The 19,278-nt window shown below is 41.6% G+C and overlaps 2 protein-coding genes across 4 annotated transcripts in view; one reads left to right on the top strand and one right to left on the bottom strand.

Moving 5' to 3' along the window:
• Nucleotides 1-3,255, top strand: part of vill (villin-like) — a 14,426-nt gene extending 11,171 nt beyond the window's left edge. Inside the window, exons 17-21 of one of the 2 annotated variants that reach the window (XM_071485111.1) lie at nt 269-413; nt 1,020-1,208; nt 1,526-1,594; nt 1,780-2,115; nt 2,746-3,255. In XM_071485111.1, coding sequence (XP_071341212.1) covers nt 269-413; nt 1,020-1,208; nt 1,526-1,594; nt 1,780-2,115; nt 2,746-2,859 — 853 coding nt within the window. In that variant the 3' untranslated portion in view covers nt 2,860-3,255. The remainder of the gene's footprint in view (nt 1-268; nt 414-1,019; nt 1,209-1,525; nt 1,595-1,779; nt 2,116-2,745) is intronic. The other variant, XM_071485112.1, reaches the window with a different exon arrangement.
• Nucleotides 3,254-19,278, bottom strand: plcd1a (phospholipase C, delta 1a). 2 transcript variants are annotated; one of them, XM_071485114.1, is made up of 15 exons: nt 19,070-19,278; nt 15,315-15,473; nt 11,369-11,597; nt 11,114-11,243; nt 10,781-11,009; nt 10,476-10,677; nt 8,706-8,850; nt 8,412-8,564; nt 7,250-7,399; nt 6,979-7,135; nt 6,737-6,853; nt 6,455-6,633; nt 4,950-5,085; nt 4,660-4,809; nt 3,254-4,279 (listed from the first exon to the last, which is right to left on the bottom strand). In XM_071485114.1, the coding sequence occupies exons 1-15, from the start codon at nt 19,098-19,100 to the stop codon at nt 4,188-4,190; spliced, it is 2,259 nt and encodes a 752-aa protein (XP_071341215.1). In that variant the 5' UTR covers nt 19,101-19,278; the 3' UTR covers nt 3,254-4,187. The 2 variants fall into 2 exon arrangements, with proteins under 2 accessions (XP_071341215.1, XP_071341214.1); XM_071485113.1 differs by lacking the exon at nt 19,070-19,278 and adding an exon at nt 17,735-18,885.

The raw sequence follows: 19,278 nt of genomic DNA, 5'->3' as shown, positions 1-19,278 counted from the left end.
TTCTCAAATCAGGCAGAAAACAACTATTATAATAACCTATAAACAAGGGACTGTCTTCAGAATTCATTCCAAAAGGCCCTTTAATCATATTTTGACCCTTTAATAAGCTTACATTTAAATCTGCATGGATTATTTTTATACCAAGGTCAGTGAACTATGCCCAGTGTCATCTGAGGCCAGTGAAATAAAGCATGCACACCCCCACACGCACACGTAGACAGAGCAGATTATACAGTTTTTATGATGGACAAGGTCTGTGTGATTTCAGACTGCAGAAGGAGGAGCCTCCTCACAGTCCCCGGCTGTTTGAATGCTCCAATCAGACGGGTCAGTTTAGGATGACCGAGGTGGATGACTTCGCCCAGAGCGATCTGGATGAGGAGGACGTCATGCTGCTGGACACCTGGGAGGAGGTGAGAGGCCACAGGGCTGGAAATGTATCATCGGCTTTGACCTGGGAAATGGGAATTGGACAGTAAAATTTATGAAACAAACAACAAATTAGATATGGTTTTAATTAGTTATGTGTGTAGGATGTTCCTATATAAGATACTAATATATATACAAAAACTAAAACATTTCCTGAAGGCATTTTAAGTGTACTTGCTTAGTCTAATGTAGGCAGAATTCTTTAAACAGATGTTTCCAGTCTTTATGCTAAGCTAAGCTAACCTGGCCTCTGGCTGCAGCTTCATATGTAGTAGAAAGAGGTGAGAGTGGCATCAATCTTCTCACTCATCTATTTCTATATTACACTTATAGGTGGTTAAATTGTCAATTTTTGTGTAAACCCTGAAAGAAGTTGTAGCTGACTAACAGTTAAGTGTCAGCTGAAAAGTAAGAGCACACGAAATGTCTTCGGAAGTCTTCTGCAAGCCATGGAAGCAGTTGAAGTGTAAACTTACGTTACACTTATACGTATACGTTTTTTCATTTTCCCTACTACTCGTGCTCTGGAATGGATTCTTATAATGAATTAATTTTCTATTTTCTTACTTCCTTCCTCCAAATCACCTCAGATTTTCCTGTGGGTTGGAAACTTAGCCAACCAGCAGGAGACCAAAGAGGCGTGGAAGAGTGCACAGGAATACCTGAGGACCCACCCTGCGGGCCGTGACCCCGACACACCCATCGTCTTTGTCAAACAGGGACATGAGCCACCCACCTTCACTGGCTGGTTCAATGCATGGGATCCTCATAAGTGGAGCGTGAGTTCAATAGTCTCTCTTTGATGGCAGAGGGAGGCACCGGAGTATTATTAATAGACTAACAGCACGATCAAGGCATTACAAATCACCATTCATGGTATTGTATTGGTGTACATTTCCATTACATCAATGCTGATTGTGGCAAAGAGCCACAAATATCACATGAATGCTATGAATAATCTTATGTGAACAAATGATCTCAGAAATTAGGCGGAGTGTACAGTCACGTGTGGATGATTTAATGGATTGTTTGAAGATGAAGAAGACCCTGCATGCTTACTAATCCTCAGTCCTGGTTCACCTGATCTTTTCAACAGGGAGGCAACTCCTATGAGGAAATGAAAAAAAAGCTGAGTGATGCAGCATCTCTCTCACAGATCACTGTAGTAAGTGATTGACACTAATCCCAACTCTAATTGACTAAATGTACTAATACCACTCATGTAATGTCTCCAGTGTGATACATTTTGTCACTAATCTATGAGTGTTTAAACTTTTGATGTTTTCTCTTAAAGTCATGTATAGATTTGTTAAAAATATGATTTCACAAGTTCACCTGTCTTGTCTGCAGGACCTGAATAATACTAACCTGAGTAAGAGTCCTACTGTGATGGATGGGGGTGGTTACAGGGCTCCAGGTGGCCCTGTGACCTCCCCTCCTCTCTACAGGGTCCATGGAGGTGATCTGTCCCCCAGACCCTCCACTCCCACCAGCCCATCCATCCAGAGAGTCTGGCCCCCTGCGTCTATGACCCTGTCCCCGTCTGGTAGCCTCACTCCGTCATCCCCAGCTGGTGGCACCGTGTCCCCCTCTGCTGGAGGCTCAGGGATGTATCTGGACCCAGAGCTGCTCATCAACAAGTCTCCCAGTGAGCTGCCGCAGGGAGTGGAGCCCAGCCAGAGAGAGGTTGGTGCAGGATTTGGATCTGGTGCAAATGGCACAACAACATGGAAATCATTATGTGCTAGGTGTTATCAGTGTGGATGTAGCTGCCAAATCCAACCAAATCCAATGCAATATTATTTTCGTACTGAGGCTACAGTAACATTTCAGTCAAATATAGTAACATTACATAACTTCATTTGATATTTTTTATAGCGTGTTATAGTATTTAGTGTAATAGCTTTGCAGAGGAGTGTCAGTGGGGAGCAGCTTTGGCAGGAAGCTTTGGACAGGAGTCAGACCGCCTCTCTTCATCTTCACTGTGAACTAAATGCTGAAGTTTGGCAGCTGTTTCTCAACCAGCAGCACCTTCACCTGTTGCTTCACTCTTCACAACAACAGAGAAACATAAAATAAGCAAAAAGAAACAAACTTGCGACAGAGATACACAACAACACACACCACAAAAAGAAACAAATCAACTGCAAAAACACATAAAATGACCACAAAGCATTGCAATATGACCACACTCAGGGTGTCTTAAAGGAGGGGTGGGGCCTTTAACATGATGTGATGTGTGTGCTAATGCACTAACAGTGCCTGTACAGTAGAGGTCAGACTAACTGCTTTCTGTCCTCTGTGCTCTGATTGCAGGCCTACCTGTCTGATGTGGACTTTGAGAACCTGCTTGGCACAGGTCGCTCAGACTTCCAGCGTCTGCCGAAGTGGAGGCAGAATGACCTGAAGAAAAAAGCAGGACTTTTCTGAGAGGGATTTCCTGTTGGGTTAAACCTGTCTCACTGTAACGCAAAGAAAGTCCTCTTTTAAAGCAAACCACAAGGCTGCATTTTAGCTGTTGCTGAGAGAGACAGGACCGTTAGAAGCCTCATTTCATTTGAATATTTTTTTATTATCATGAGCAAAAAATTCTTAGCCAAGTTATAGTGATTAAAACAGTTGCATAGAAATATATAGCTTAACATGATTGTTATTAAAATCAGATATTTTATGGACATGACTGACTAATTTATATAGATTCTTCAGCTTTATACTTTTATCTATATTTAAAAGGTTTGAATGTGATCACAAAGAGATCAAGTTTTCATCATATTATTGTCATTTGCTGAATCACGCATATTATGAATAAATACACCAAACCATCTACCAGAGACTATCAGAGTTTTATTTGAGAGTTAGTGCAAGGGTGGATAAGTGAGACACTGAAGGCACTGACAGTCATGAATTTGTCATGGTAAAACAGCTTTTGCGCATCAAATGGTAAAAAATACAAAGTGTGATTTAAAATATTAGGATTGGCTTGACACAGAATACTTGGTAAAGTGAATTAAAGTTGAACATTTGTAGAGCAGATTGATGTATTATACAGTATGTGTGCTCCTCATATCCACTGTAACACAAGCATGTTGAGTCTTTTTGAAAGAAACATTAATCACACTAACAGTGCAAAATTATTAGACACCTGGACACATGCGTACAGACACATATCCTACCATTCACACTGTTGCTACAGACTCCAATGGCCAACAATATTATGGAATTAAAATCAAGATAATCTAAATAAAGAGCTGTCCTACTCAAAAGAGGCATATAAAGCTAAAACAGTTGAGTGCTTGTTATATTGCTTGACAAATACACTGTTTCCATGAGTTATAGCCTGTATGATTCTGAAGGGAAATACAAAGTCTGTAAAATACTGAAATACTTTTCAAAAATTCACACATTGGTCTTCTAAATATTGTACTTCTCTGCAATATGGCAAACACAGTTTAATGACTTCCTTTAAATAATTTCCTACACTGCTCTTTCACAGCTCATTCATTCACATTTTCATTCATTCTCGTTTTGTTGCCGCACAGGAGCTCTCAACCACTATTTAAAAAGCTAAAAGTACATAATGACGGGAAAGTGTCACAGACAACTGTGAGTCAGCGGCTGTTGTTTGGCAGACGACAAAATGTTTTTCTCCATGAAGAGGCTTTTGAAGTATTTGGTCAGAGTTATATTATTTAGCTTTAAAACTGGACAAAATCCTTTCGAGTTTCCAAAAACATGCTCTTCCTTTTCCTCATGTGGTTCTACTGGACGTCCAGGAGCATGAGGTGCACAAACAGTCCAGCGGAGCAAATGACGTCACCTCTCTTGGTGAGCAGCGGGACGTGACGATATCCTGTGGCGGGGAAAAGGAAGGAGTTTTCGCTTTGTCAGCAAGTTTAAGTTTGAGTTATGATAAATTGTTAACAATTAAGAAAATTCAGAGGTGTTTAACCGTAGAAATGCAGCAAAATATTGGACTTTCATTTTGAAATGCTCAACAGCAACAAAGAAGGTCATAGTTATGAGTGAATATTAAAACCAGAGAGTGCTGATTATCCAGTTGTAGTAATCACATGATTCTTTGTCTTTACTTTGCACTTGATTGTCTGTTAAATAGTGAAACACCTTAATATTTCAGTCATTGTAGTCTTGAGGATAACTTCCTGTTGTGACTGTACTCTCCCATGTGTGATCACCCTCTCTGCTCTCTGTTCAACATCTGGACTTTTTTACCGTTCTGTACACTGGTGAGTGGTAGACAGTACTGCCCGATGAAATCATTCTGGGTCGTTGAGTCATAGTCCTCCACCACAAACTGCACCATGGCCAGCTCTGGGACTTGGATGTTAAACTGGAAGCGCTCATTCCACATGGGGTTGAACCCTGCAGGGACGGATTATTGTTCAAACTTTGCAACTCACTAATCTGTCGATTTTTGGCAAATTGTGTGACGTTTGCTCTGAAGAAAACAGAAATTTTTTGTATGGAAAAATGAATTGTATGTATATGTGTGTTATGCTCACCATTGTTTTCAATGTAGTGTGTCTCCTTGCTGGCATTGTCGGCTGGGACACCGTGGATCTCCACTCTTACCAGAGGGTCCACAATGGATTTGTGTTTGTCCTTGTTGAGTTTTGGTAACTGCTGAGCTGAGATGACCTGTTGTACAAAGCACAAACACACAAAAATTTAACTAAACAAATCATTTTACTACAGTCATTATTAAATGCCAGAGTGTTTAAAATCAAAATTCAAATACAAAAACTTCAAGTTACTCTGTGGAGGTTTTGACCACTAGTGGCGCTGTGGAGCAATGTTTTTTCTGTGGTTCCTCACTTTGTTTGTATGTGCATGAGCACATGAAACGATCAGCGGTGGCAAGTAACTCAGCACATTAACTCAAGCACTGTGCTTAAATAAAAGTTTGAGATTTTTGTATTTAAGTTATTCTGCTTTATACACTTCTACCCAGCTTAATTTCAGAGACAAATATCACAATTTTACTCCACTGCATTTCTTTCTAAAGCTTTGATACAGTGGATCTTGACAGATTGTAAAAGTGGGTGGGATTACAGGTACAGTCATCTCTTGGTTCAGATCATGTCTTGTAGGAGGGCCTCTGCTGTTTCCATTGCTAATCATCAATCAGAGTGAATCACCATGATAGGTGGAGTCCCCTCATCTCTTTAGGAAGCAATCGGCTGATAAGACCTCAAATCAAAACCAACAGGGTGAAGCTTCTTTCAGCCACTACGCTGCACACCTCATCTACCCCAACTCTAGTTTATTTTCTTTGTTGCATTTGGGGCTTATTACAGCTATTTCTCTATTATTATTTGTGTCAATTTTTTTATTCTCATTTTATCCTGTGTTATTATTTATATTTCTGTTTTTTATTGCTCATTGTTTTTTAATGTCTTTAATGCTTTTCTTTGCCTGTGCGAAGCACTTTGAATTGCCTCTGTGTTTGAAATGTGCTTCATAAATAAAGCTGATGTGTCTTGCGGATTATGCAAAATATAATTAACAATTACTATCTATCATTAAACATCAAACTACATCAAAGTAGATCAGATATGCCCATCCAGCTGCAACAGAGAAATGATATTGCATCAGCAATGATAAACAATAACATAATATGATTATGAAACAAACAGTCATTCCATTATGAGGGTTTTACTTTTGGTAATTCAATTATATAAGGATTGTTTCTACATCATGATCTGGCAACTTTTACTTAAGTCAGACATCTGAGTACTTAATCCACCACTGCATATGATAAACAAATTGCTGCAAACTGTTTCCCTCTTCTCAACTGAGGCACAGGTCGTAGTCTTGTGCCAGGAAACACAAGGGAAATAATGTAGGTTTCAAATATTTTAAAAATCCCCATTGAAAATATTTTGAAGTATTTCAAATGTGTTCTTAGGCCTCAAGGATTCACACAAAGCTTGTTAATTAACACTAACCATAAATGATTTAAAAGAAAACACCTCATCCCTCAGGTTTAACCACAAATCACTCTCACCATGACATGGAAGACCTTCCTCTTTAGCCAGGGCCCTTTGGTAAGTGTGTTGGGATCAAACTGGGAGGACAAACTTCTCTGGAATTCAGGTTTCAGGATGTAGCCACAAAAACCATTTGGCAGAAACCGTCCCTGGTTTAGGTGCATCTCTTTGGAGGGAGTCTGGAAGTTCAGCGCCACTAAAATTCAAGTCAGAAGGAGAAGGGAGTGACACCTTTACTCTGCACTTAATAGTAGTGACAGTGACAGGTTGGATTTCTGCAGATAGTAATGGGAGTGTACCTATCTGGCAGCCGACGTTCCACATGGGCACGGGGTTGTAGTTAGAGGAGTCAGTTCTGGAGCCCGCTGGGTAAATCCTACTGAGTTTGTCCATGTTGTGATGCATGTAGGCAGTAGCTACGAAAACACATTAAAACACTGATGCTTTAAAACACTTCACCGGTCAGCTCCGGAGAAATCACAGATCAGGTTTGCTGTCTAGCTCGAACATGTCAGTCGGGCCAGTTAGATGCAGTCTTTACCTGAGGTATCAGCCAGGTTGAAAGCTTTACTCTCCTTAAAGGACGACATCTCATAGAAGGCCTGGTTGTCTTTTGCGTGCTCAAAGCCATTGAAATGGACACTCTTACAGTAGATGATGATGTCTGAGAGCTCTTTGGCAAGTTTGATCTTCGATTTCTGAAAGGACACAGGACAGCAGCTCAGGCATGTTCTGCACCAAACATGATATCTGCAACACAACAATGTCGTTTGCTTTATTTAGAACAAATGAGTAATTAGCGCTTGACACACCTTTGGCTTGGATTTTTGTTCATTCTCCTTACAATCTGCGGCCTCATCCTCCTCAGACACTGTGTCTTCCTCTATGGTGCTGTTACCAGTGAAGACAACATCCAGTTTGTTCAGTCGTTTGCCCTTGATAAGGAACTTGCCCTTCAGCTCCTGCACTCAGACAGACAATGTGTGTTTTTATTTGTTGTTGTGAAGTTTCTAAACACAGAAGTCAAGATATTGTGCAGTATTACGGCAGTGAGAAAAGGAAAATGTTGTGTAATGCATGCATCATAATTTCCTTTGAGGCTGACGGTGCCACAAGCATTCATCCCATGGGTGTTGCATTTTAAAGAGGAGCGCACTCAAGGGCTTAGGCGTGTCACTGAAAATTGATTTGACATTCTGGTACTTCCCCTCCTCTCTCTGTGTCTCTCCTAGCGTCTTCACATCAACCTGCAGCATTTTCAGTCATAATTTGCTGTCAAAGCTAAGCTGACCACAGTGAGAGTGGAAAATGTGGAAAAAAAAATTATACAAATAGAACAAGAAGTACTGAATAATAGTATAACATCAACAAGGAAAAGCAGAAAAGTTTTTAAAAGAACGACTCATCAAGAGCTGTAAACACCACTTTGTGTGTGAATACAAATCCAACTGCAGCTGTTTGTATTCCTTGCATGTCTGGTGGACAAACACTAAATACTTTTCATGCACAAATGAAATTCCACTTGCTAACAACATCTATCATCAAACAAGATATTCTTGCACACACTTCCAAGTCTCACAGTCAGATCTTAAAGCAACCTGTTATACAGCAGCTGCTGTCAAGGCGCTAAATGAGAAAAGCCAATAAAACGCAAAACTTGCGTCTTCATTTTGGTCTATCAGCACACACAGGAGGCGCAGAGGCTTCAGATGGATGCCGTTCTGATTATGTGGTATTTGGTGCTCAGATAATGAGATGGGCCTTACTTCAATCTAATCAGCTTCCTTTCCCAGACAAATCTAATAGTCAAGTTAAAGTAAACAGGAAAGTGAAAAAAAGCTGACACAGTAGTTCATTAGCTTGAGAGGTGGAATTTTTAGGTGTGGTCTTCCTTCCTGGTGTTTATGTGGGAGCATATTTACAGCAAGGCTCTAAATACGGTGACTATAATGTGTCTCAGTGAGTTCAGGTTACCTCAGGTGAGGGGAAGTGGGTGGGCATGGTTTTGCCCAGAGGCTTTGTGACCAAAGCCTCGCCCAGGATGGAGATCAAGTGATGGGCCATGACCTTCTGTTGGTCCACGGTGCAGTGGTTCTCCAGGGACAGGATCACTGGGTAGTCTGACGTCTGGAAAACAAGGGAAACAACCATTCAGTGAAGGTGAAGTCTCTACACAACTGTATGAATGAGAACAGGAAATTAAACGAAATCATCAACCTTAGCAGTTAGATACACCCTGTCCCACAAGTAATACAATATCTCACGTACTTTGAAGGCGTACTCTTTGATGGCTTTTATGACATCTTTGAAGAGCACTTTGGATGTGAGTGTGTAGCCATGATAAATAACAGGCTCTCCGTTAGCCCCGTCCCAACAGTCCAGCTCCACACAGCGACAGCTCTTCATAAGCGCTCTGCCAAGAAAACAAAGCCTTCATGACCATCAGCACACCACAGAGCTCACTCTTGGCCCCTTCACACTGCAGAAACGTTTCCAGGAACTTATAAATTTCACCTGAATTTTAGCAGAAAGGAGCTAGTGCTAGCTAGCTGGTTTTGGCTCCTGCCCCCTTAAAAGTAGCACTTTATGAAGACCCAGGAACTACTGGGGTCATTCAGTCCAACACTGGTTGTCACTTGCAAAAATATTAGGACATTGGGATTGGACAATCTTCTAATATAATTGACCTTTTAACAAGCAGATGTTCAGTTTCGTCTTCCCACCTTTATATGTATCCTTTCCAACTAAGCTAACCTTTGTATTTTTTTATTTTTTTTATATCTTCGTCTAATTTACCTAAATCTGCAATATTAGATGCAATGGAAACACATACTTTGAGCTCCTGTTTAGTTTAGTTTCTTTTCATTGGACTTTGGGGCTTTAGCCAGGGAAGTATTTTGACGAGCCCCAATTCTTTCTGACAGGGAAAAAAATCTATAATTCCCAACCACCCCAATCCTTGTTGTTGCCTGTTTGTGGATGTAGAAAGCCTGAGGGAGGGGGTGGGGCTGGGTAACGTCCTCTTGTATTCAAGCTCAGTCAGTGTACTGCAGTTTTCTTTTGGCAGTGATGCCGTGCACTCCAATGGCACGGCGTCCAATCAGTGCTGCCTCCGCTCAGCAGCAGTAACAGTAAAAGGTAAGGTATAAACAAAAGTTGAACAAAAGTTTATCGACCAATGTTAACCAAACAAACCCGAACTACTATGATATCTGCTGATGCTGCATTCTGACATTTTTGCCAAGTTCAGAAGTTGTGATGTTAAAGAGTGTATCTCCACCACCCACACACTGTACTGTTCCCATAAATGTAGAGATATAGCAGAAAAACAGGGGCTTGGCTCTGGGTTCAAGCAGCTGCCCCGTGGTCAGGGCTGAGGCTAGGGGCTGCTTCCTCTCTCATCCACACAACAGGAACAAAGCAGCAGCATTTTCCTCCTCAGCTGGAGAGTGTGTTACACAACTGTCATTTATATGTGACTGACTATTATAAATATTTAAGATCTTTGTCTCTCAGTTTTACATTTTTTGGCCTTGATGAAGTGTTGCTACAAGTTTACGTTGAAACACAGCATTAAACTCTTGATTTAAATGTCACTGTAATTATAGTTAAAAGAAATTTGACTCGACTTTCAGGTTTTGTGTGTGGCCCATACATTGCCATTGAGGATGTAGTGGGCAAATACATGCAGTAAATCAAATAAGAGTTCTGATAATCACCACAGTCCTGTATGGATGATTTTGAAATGGTAATAACTGGGCTTTCAAAACTTCCATCTGCTTATTTTGCAAACAGATTTTGACACACTCGTGGCCTACAAAAGCATGACTAATATGACCAAGCCAAACAGCCAGCATGCCAGCAGTGATTCCTCAATCGAGTTGGTTTTCAAGGCCACACATTTCCCTTTGTTACACAAGGGCACTCAAGGCTGATCTGCTAACACACACACACCTTGACCTCAGCCCCAGATGGTCTGGGCTTAGCCCCAGACCTTGTCAACTCCTAGATGTACAGCATGTTGGTAAAAGTAGTTACTTTATGTAGGCTTCCGTGCTGCTGGGCCCTTTGAGCTGGTCTTCCATCAGGTATGTGTTGTGTGAGGAGGAGATGTAATAATGGTTGAGGGGCTGGCTCATGTCCTGGTACACATTTCTGTGGGCTGGTTTGAGGATGGATCCCTCCTCCTGGTGCAGATACATCAGGAAGCCGTCTTTTGTCATGTGCTTCCTCTGCTTCGCTGGTGAACAGAGGACAGACAGACATGATGGATATAATACGATATGTGGAATGTGAGCTACATATAAAAATCAAAGCTGACAGGGTTTCTGAGTTAATCCTACCCATTTCATCCATCTCGTATTTCTCAATCATCTTGAGAGCGTCCTCCATGGACACCTGCTCCCTCTGCTCATTCAGCAGGAAGCTCAGCAGGTCCCTGGCGCTCATCTGACCCTCTGTTTGAGCGTAATTCCCATAAATCACATCTATCTCCTCCCGCTGTGTTAGTAGGTCGTAGAAGTGCTTGATCTCTGAGCCCTCTAGGGATCCTGAATTGGACTCATCACATGTCTATACAACATGAGAGATTATTACGCGATCAATCAACCAGATTACTTGATTTGATGATCTGATGAACTATAGGAAGTGAAAGGATTTTCGGAGAAGAGACTCACCTTGAAAATTTCCTCTGCGTAAGTATCATCGACCTCGATGTTTATCTGTCGCAGGAAGTGCTTCAGCTCCTTCAGGGTCATCTTGTTGTCGTCATTCTTGTCTGCTTTTCGCATGCAGTTGATGAGCCAGCTGGTATTTAGATGTAAGGATGTCTCAAACACTCTGCGATTTTGCAACATCTTTGAACTAATAAAGAAAAACATAACAAGAAATCTGGAAGTGCAAAAGGTAATTAGCAAATTTCTCAAGGATACTGCTCGCTCTTCTGCTGGCGGTTGAGGTTGCGCATGTTGCTGATGATCTTGTTCAGGCCTCTGACCCACTGTTTCGCCTCCTCCCCATTGGCTGCCATCAGGTCGAGATTTCTCTTGCGCCCCTTGAAGATGATGGAGAAGCACTGCTCTTCAACGCTGGGGTCGGTGTATTTATTAAGCCCCTCAGACTGACGGCCAGTGCGCACTGAATCAATGTCATCAATGGAGACTGTTTGGAGACAGGAGAGGAAAGGGAATGTTAGAAATTCTGGCCTTGAAGGCATCGCCGATGGTTGGTTTGGTAATAGCTTGAGTTTGCAGATGTTAGCCCTCAAGCCCTCTTCGAGAGAAGCTGAAACAAGTCGAAACAGTACTTCAACACGTCATAATTGACAAAGACAATATTCAAATTTAAGTTTAAATTGTGCTCTGAAAACACATGTCTTAAAGTTTCATTAACTAATTAGTCTAGCTTACAAACAAGATCAAAACAATGTTTCCTTTTCCAGTCTACAAATGTATTATTATAAATATATTTTTAATACTACATTACATTATGAAAATATGTATATAATTATAAATCTTTCTGTCCCATACATTTTGGTATGAGGTACCTCGTTCTGGGGATTATAGTTAGTATATATCGTATTATAGTATAGGACTTTAGTTTTAGATATCTACAGAAAAGATACAAGCCATGTGCAGTTTTGAGGGTGATATTTGGGAACAGCCAGGAAGTAGCTAACAGTCACAATTGGCACCTGGAAACACAACTTGATAATCCTTCCCCAGAATTGACAGTATCTTGTGGCAGCAGACAGCAGCACCGGGTGCCACAGACTGTTTGTACATCTTATCAACAGGAGGCTTTTGTTTCTGTGCGGCAGCTCGCTTCTGTGGCCTTCACTCACAGGGATTGTGTCGACAACAGATAAAAACATATAGCTTTTTGGCAACAACCTTCATGCAACAGATTTCTCTCTTGCTAAATGTCCAACACGCCCCTACCAAACATTTGACATAACATGAGCTTGATCCAGAATCTTGTTTACCGCAGACTGAAGCCAGCAATTTGGCCTGAATAGTTTGAAGGGTTGCAAGTCCTCTGAGACTCTAAGAGAAGGTTCTCGCCGACATTTTGTTGTTGTCTGCTGAACACTTGGATTCTTTGGCAAACCAAACACATTCCATGGAGATTTGATTACTGCACTTTACAACACTTTGATGCAATCTGTGCTGCCTTGCCTCACACACTGGCACACCCTGGTTACACATGCACCTATAAAATAGTATGATTGACATTTCTAGGGCTAAAAATATTTTGTTTTTTATCAGACACCCAAACACAAAGACAACAAAAACTGAAGGTCTCTGCATACAAAGCCTGTTTTGACCCATACACTGGGGGCCAGTGCTATTGTTGAGCAGCTTAATGTACGGAAGAGTGTGCATGACCATGGATGATGTAATCACGCCAAATGGCAACAACCGCGCTACTGACAAAACACTAAAGAGTAAAGGCTTAGCTAAGAGGCCATATGTTATAGCTGTGCTACAATCACAGTGTCTCTACCCTTTATGTTCTGAGGTTAGAGACTCTGATGAAGAGCAACCATTGTCCTGGTGAAAATCAGAGACTATCTAGGGGCAGTTTGAATCTAAAGGTCAGACTACTTGAAGAGAAAAACACAAGAGTGAGGGGGGCGGTGCGGTGAAATACACCCAAGGCTGGAGGGTGTACACTCAGCTGACTGCTGGATGAACAAAATACCTTGAAAGCGCTCACCAGAAGGGGAGTGTTTGTTTAATCTGTGCATGCACGTTATCCCCAGCAACAACAGACCACTGTGCAGGAGGTTAGGGTTGCGAATTTGGACCCGTTTCAGAGAATCCCATCTGGAGAGAGCGACCACAATGTCCAAGACATGTCAACCGTGTCACGCAGGCATTGCTTGAATACCAGATGAAATTGCACACAAAGAGATTATTGTCCCAGCCGCCAAAGTTCATCTAAAATTCTTTTCTCCAAAGAGAAGATGACAAAATTCAGCAGTGAACACAGTTTAGAGGGTTAGTTCGACATGTCAGAGTGTGTGCACAAACTTAACCTTCAGGTTAATATTCAGCTTGGGGTTGACTGTTGTAGGAAATTACAAAAAATAAATTTTGAGGAAAGGCATGCAAAACAATAACAACCTACTTACCCTGTTCAACTTGTTTGAATATGAGTCTGACAATATTATTTATGTTGGACTAGATTATTCACCCTCTACTCTGTGACCAACCACATATATTCAAGGGATGTGTCTCATGAGATATATATATGTCATATTCATGGTAGAATGGAAAGCCTCTGACATCTACCTCACATGACCCTGACAGTGTGTACTCGTGTGTGTGTGTGTGTGTAAATAGTATCAAGGCAAACAGCTGTCAGTGAGTGTGGGGAAAAAAGACCAGTAAAACAGAACTTAACACAGAGTGTGGATGTTTTACAGGCTCACTCCAAAATGTGTCTACAGTATCAAAACGTTCAGACGCAATACACTGAGCAGTTAGTGAATTTATTAAAAGTTGCAATAACTGATTGTTTAACTGCCTGGAGGCAGCTGACACAAGCAGAAACAATCTAAACCCATTGATTACTATTGATTCTTATATATAAGTTAATATTCCTCAGACTAAGGCATTGAATAAAATGTTGTTTTAGCCCTGATAACAAATGTCAGATATCTGTGGCACCAATACAGAAAAGTTTTAAATAATATCCACCACTGCATGTGCTGTATGTCTAAGCATCTTGTCAAGTCAAAACGAGTCAACTTTATTTATCAGGCCCAGAAATCAGATTTATCTTAGAGGGCTTTGTAGTCTAATCTGATATGACATCCTCTATTCATAGATCACTGAATAGGATCATTAAGGAAATTCATGAAAAAAAGTGGTAAAAAAAAAAAAAGGGAAATGGATCCCTCTTCCAGCACAGAGACAAACACGCAATAGACATAATGCCATGTGTATAACACTGAATTACAACATTGAAAAACAGACTGACAACATGTCATATAACTGCTCGTTGATAAAAGGCTAAACTTTGCTTTGCTCACTTTGACAAAATGCCTCAATAAAGCAGAGAAGCAGATGAATCCCAAACAAAAAGTGGTTACAAACAATACGTGCTGTCCTCCCACGCTCTCCTACCTTATGTCAAAGCACTTTAGAGCTGACTGGTAATTGTGGCTTGCTAAAGCCCACAGGAAAGCAATAAAACACGTAGCTTATTTCCGTAAACAAGGAAATGCCTATGAACTTAAGGCCCATCTCCAATCAAGTGTAGTCATGTTAAAAAAAAAAAAAAAACAGCTTTGGCACATGACCATTCCCTGCTTGATCACACCCCTGTGTCTGTATCTGTTGTGTCTGAATTGGGGCTATAAGACGCTCTGCTCTGCCTCTCAGTGTTTGTTCAAGGCTCAGGCTCAGGGCAGAGGTTATCTGGCCTAGAAGCAGCAACCGTCACTGGGATCGGCTGGGAGGGAAATCAGAGCAACCAGAGGCCCAGGGAGTTATATATATACTCACACCCTGACAATGGATCACTGAACCAGAAATCACAGGAAAATAATCTCTCTCTCAACACACGTGGAAAAACATACAGTCAGGATTCAAGCTAGTATTCTCCAGACTGTCCTTGGCCACAGCAGATTATCTGTGTCAGTTGTTTCCATTCCACGTCCTCTCATATATTCTCCACTACCACAGGGATTTGAAGGGTGTGTTGAGTTGTAAGGCAAAAAACCTTGTAGTTAAGCTCTGAAAGCAGAGCTCTAAATTGACAGGATAATAGAAAAAGGATGCACAGGTCCAAGTTTTACAGAGCCTCTCCCATTTTTGCTCTCTCTCACAATGCAATGACACATGTAACCCAGCAGAAGATGACACTCACAGGTGTGGTTTTTCTTGAACATTTTATGGGACTCATGCCACAAAGTCTTGCAGTCTTCTTGCAGTTTGAAGACACGATTCTTCTTCCAGGAGCTGGAGCGGATCTTGACCAGCTCCCCACCGATCAGCAGGAACTGGAGATCTGCATCTCCCTCCAAACCTGCAGGAGCGGGGACAAAAGGGAGAGACACACACATTTTTATAAACTCAGGTGACCCACTGTGTAAGATGTAGCAAGAAGTGTCTCTATGGAGAAAAAGGATGGTGTTGCTACTTCAAGGAAACGTGTGGTGATGTTCAAATTTCTTTCTATTATCAACCACAAAAACAACAATTCATCTATCATATTTATAAGTATGGTGTCTGTAGCCAAAGCCTGATTAACTATTTCTATGCAATTCTGAGGACTAATAAAAACTCCATGAAGGAGCTGCCATGTTCCTTCTCAATGAACCTGAGCACTGTAGTTTATGTTGAGCCATCAGACGTGACACTGTCCTGCTGCTGGAAATACTAACACACCAAACACTTTGCTGAAAATAGTCTCCAACAAAAAAAAAAAAAGGTCCACTGTGAGTACTGTTTGCTAAAAACTAGCAGCTGTTTTGAATTAATTTGGAGGTGTGTATCTGTGAGCACATTTAGGCTTTCAGTAAAAACCAATGGTCATAAGGCTGAGAGCCTCTTTCAGGACACACTACACAACCTAAAGTCCATTAAGAGTCCTAATTTAGCTCTACCTCCCTATCTCTGTGGAAATTTAGAATAATTGTATTGTAGGAGGGGTCAGTGCAGAAACTTTTTGACTCCCAGTTGAGCTTCAGACCACTTCACAGTCGGTGTTTTATCATTCGGGTGGCGCAATTTGCTGACTATGGCTTTCTGCAAAGGGTGTGTGTGACATCTGCTGAAAGCATGATTCATAATTCATGTTCGACACAACATGAAGCCATGATAAGTTCAAAGGACAGCGTTTGTAGTGCAGAGTTCAGTTTATTTGTTTTCCATCTGTTCAAAAGTTAGGTAATGCTCATGTGTTCGTCAGTGTATGTGGGTGGGACTGAACTGAAGCTACACACAGCTTTTTGCGTCACACAAGTTAAAGGAATACAGAGCGCCCTGTAACAGAAAAATGAGAGTAACTGATGTCCTCTCAGTACGCAAAGGGCAACCGGGGATAAGTACATTCACTCAGTTGGGACTGTGTCAGGGTCGTGGGCAGAGCCACAACATTACAGACATTTTTTTTTTCCCCCTGGGTCGCACCACAAACTCACAGAGGCTGTTTATGAATCTCTGGCCTCTGTGCAGGCAGGGCGGAGGGCTGGGCATAGCTGCTCCAGAACTTCAACACCGCCTCTGCTCAGTCAGGCTTTCTGCTGGGAGCTTAACTCCCTTCACGAGAAGTGGCAGCTCCTACTTGCTTGTCATCTCTGTTCTCACATCGTCTACTTCGCTGTAGTTATGCGTGGCTGACTGTTCTCTCACGAAAACAGAAAAGCCATCCACACATACGTTAGTCATTCTCAACACTTCCCAAATCATAAGCATGAGTCATATATACTTAAAGGAGCTTGATGAAAATCAGATGACCTTACTTTAACTTTTTTTTTTTTTTTTTGCAGTGTCATCAGATTCAGATGAAAGGCTGGATAAGACATGATCTTGAACCTATAACTATACTGCATACACCCTGTGAGGCAAGCCAGGGCAAGGAGAGGGCAAGACTTAAGGTAAAATGACAGGGAGTGATGCCTTGGAGGTATGAGCTAATGACGAGGGTTCACAGAGGGAGGGCAAGAGAGTCTGTGGGTACAACATGATAATAAGTGTGGTTTAAGATTTGAGGAAACTTTTCAAGTCCCATTTATGATTCCTGAGTAAAAAAGGTTGTCCAAAATAAATAAGGTGCAACATGTTGTATACTATTAAACGATGAATGAAGGGAAGATTGAATTTAAGAATTGAATTAGCAGCGCTCCCTGCGTATTATTCGCTCTGGAGAACTTTATAACAGTTTGCACTTCTCTGCCCTGCTCTTCTCTCTTTCAAGATGACTAATACATCAGGAAACTAAGCTGGTACAAAACCACAAGAAAACGCCTTCCTGTGTTTGTCCCTTCGTCTGAATCAGGGTATGTCGTGACAGCAGCACCACAACAGCCCCAAGAGCCACCGCCTCCTCTGAGTTATCATCATGGCAGAAATAATAAAAAAGAATGTAGCGCTCCAGGCGATGAGGAAGCCTCCAAACGGCCTCTTCAGGAGATGCGTCAAATCCCTGCTTTACGTGGTCAAGATTGTGATCTTTCACAGTCGAGGTTGTCTAAACATTAGGGGTGTGAACGCGGGTTTGTGCTAATGTTGACAAAAGAATGAGAGCGCTGCCACATTTGCACCTTTTCGGTGGGGGGGACTTACCTAGGCGTTTTCCGTTCTCCTGTGCAACTTTTTTCACCTGTTCCTGGAAAGCCAGCTCCTCGGAGTTTGTTCTTTTCGGACGTTTATGTAAACAAGACATTATGGACTAACTTTTTTTTTTTTTTTTTTTTTTTTTTTTGTTTACAGTTTTTTTTTGTTTGTTTTTTTAAAAAGTAAAATGTCCAGTCGCTGTTTAATATGCGCTCGCTGTGGAGACGAAGCAGGCACCGCGTAGTTTTCCCCTCATGGGGCGGGTCCTAAACTCATCTGTTGCTCTGTTACAGCAGATGTTCCTTGCAGTGGTGACTGTCCAGCTGTGCATGCTCTGGAGAGGACTTTTAACACATGTGGGGAAAAGGTATATGGTAATTTTGTTCCACCTTCAGTCTCAAAATCTTATTGGTGTTGAGACATCTTAATACCGCTGGGCTGGGACACCTCTGATTGGCTCCAATGGTCCATTCAGGTATTTTAGACGCTGTCAATACTGCCTATCTTAGATCCTTAGAGAAAGGAAGGTGTCTCACTCCAAGGATGATTATTCAGTTGTTTTTCAGAAAATCAGATGATATAATGGGCGACATTATGTCTTTAAATACATGTCGCATTGCGTTGCTTTGCACCAAGGCAGCTTTTAGTTGACAGACATTTTTTTCCGTGTCTACCTCTCTTATCTGTTTCGACACGCCATTAAAATCAGTGGTATTTCACTTCACCTGTTTGAATCCTCACAGAGCTACGAGCTGCGAAATAGCGCCACCCCATGATAAGAAATATATGAAAACGCAGCCGTGATTGGATTGCCTTTAATTGGACATAAAGTGATTCAGTGTCCTCGCAGAAAGGTTATAAGACAGGTTCACCCTGTCCTTTAAAATCTGCGCAAGTCACTGATCATCAGCAGACAACACAGGCTTTGTGGCTGTGCTTGTAAATTACAGTGAAGCCTGAGATTGTGAAACCGACATACTTCATTCTCCTGCGGTATGAAATGTGATATTGTCCTGGCAACAGAAACATGTCACCAAACAAAACCATTCTCCCCACCCTGAACATCAAGATACAATTTAATAAGAAGGGAAACAAAAAAGGAGAACTGGATCATAAAATTGGGAAACGGTTCACTGATGCCAAAACCACAAATAGTTTATGAACACAATATGTTGTGCCAGGAAGATAAAAGCAGGCAAACTATTTTTCCACACTCAAAGAGGAGTTCTCGCTTCAGCTCAGATATGACACCCAGGACGCAGATGGGAAACATTACAGCACGTGAGCTTTGATACAGACAGAAGAAGAAGTAGTAAGACGGTAAAGCTTTAAGTTACCACTCACCAAATTTCCCAGCTGTGCCATTTGCCTCCATTCTGATTGCAGTCAAAATAAATCACCATGTGCAGGGATAAAGTCCTCTTCTCGTCCAGAACGCTCAGTTATGTGACAGGAATTCTCACCACCATAAAGCTTGTCTGTTCGTCCTGTGTAGGGAAAAATCCAATCTGTGTCCCCCTCTGAGCCAGCCCACGCAGTGTGCAGTTAATGCC

This window comes from Trachinotus anak, unplaced genomic scaffold (assembly GCF_046630095.1).
Source record: "Trachinotus anak isolate AG129_WGS33_773 ecotype Australia unplaced genomic scaffold, CSIRO_AGI_Tana_v1 ptg000009l, whole genome shotgun sequence".
Lineage (NCBI taxonomy): Eukaryota > Metazoa > Chordata > Actinopteri > Carangiformes > Carangidae > Trachinotus > Trachinotus anak.
This window is presented reverse-complemented; position numbering and strand designations above follow the sequence as displayed.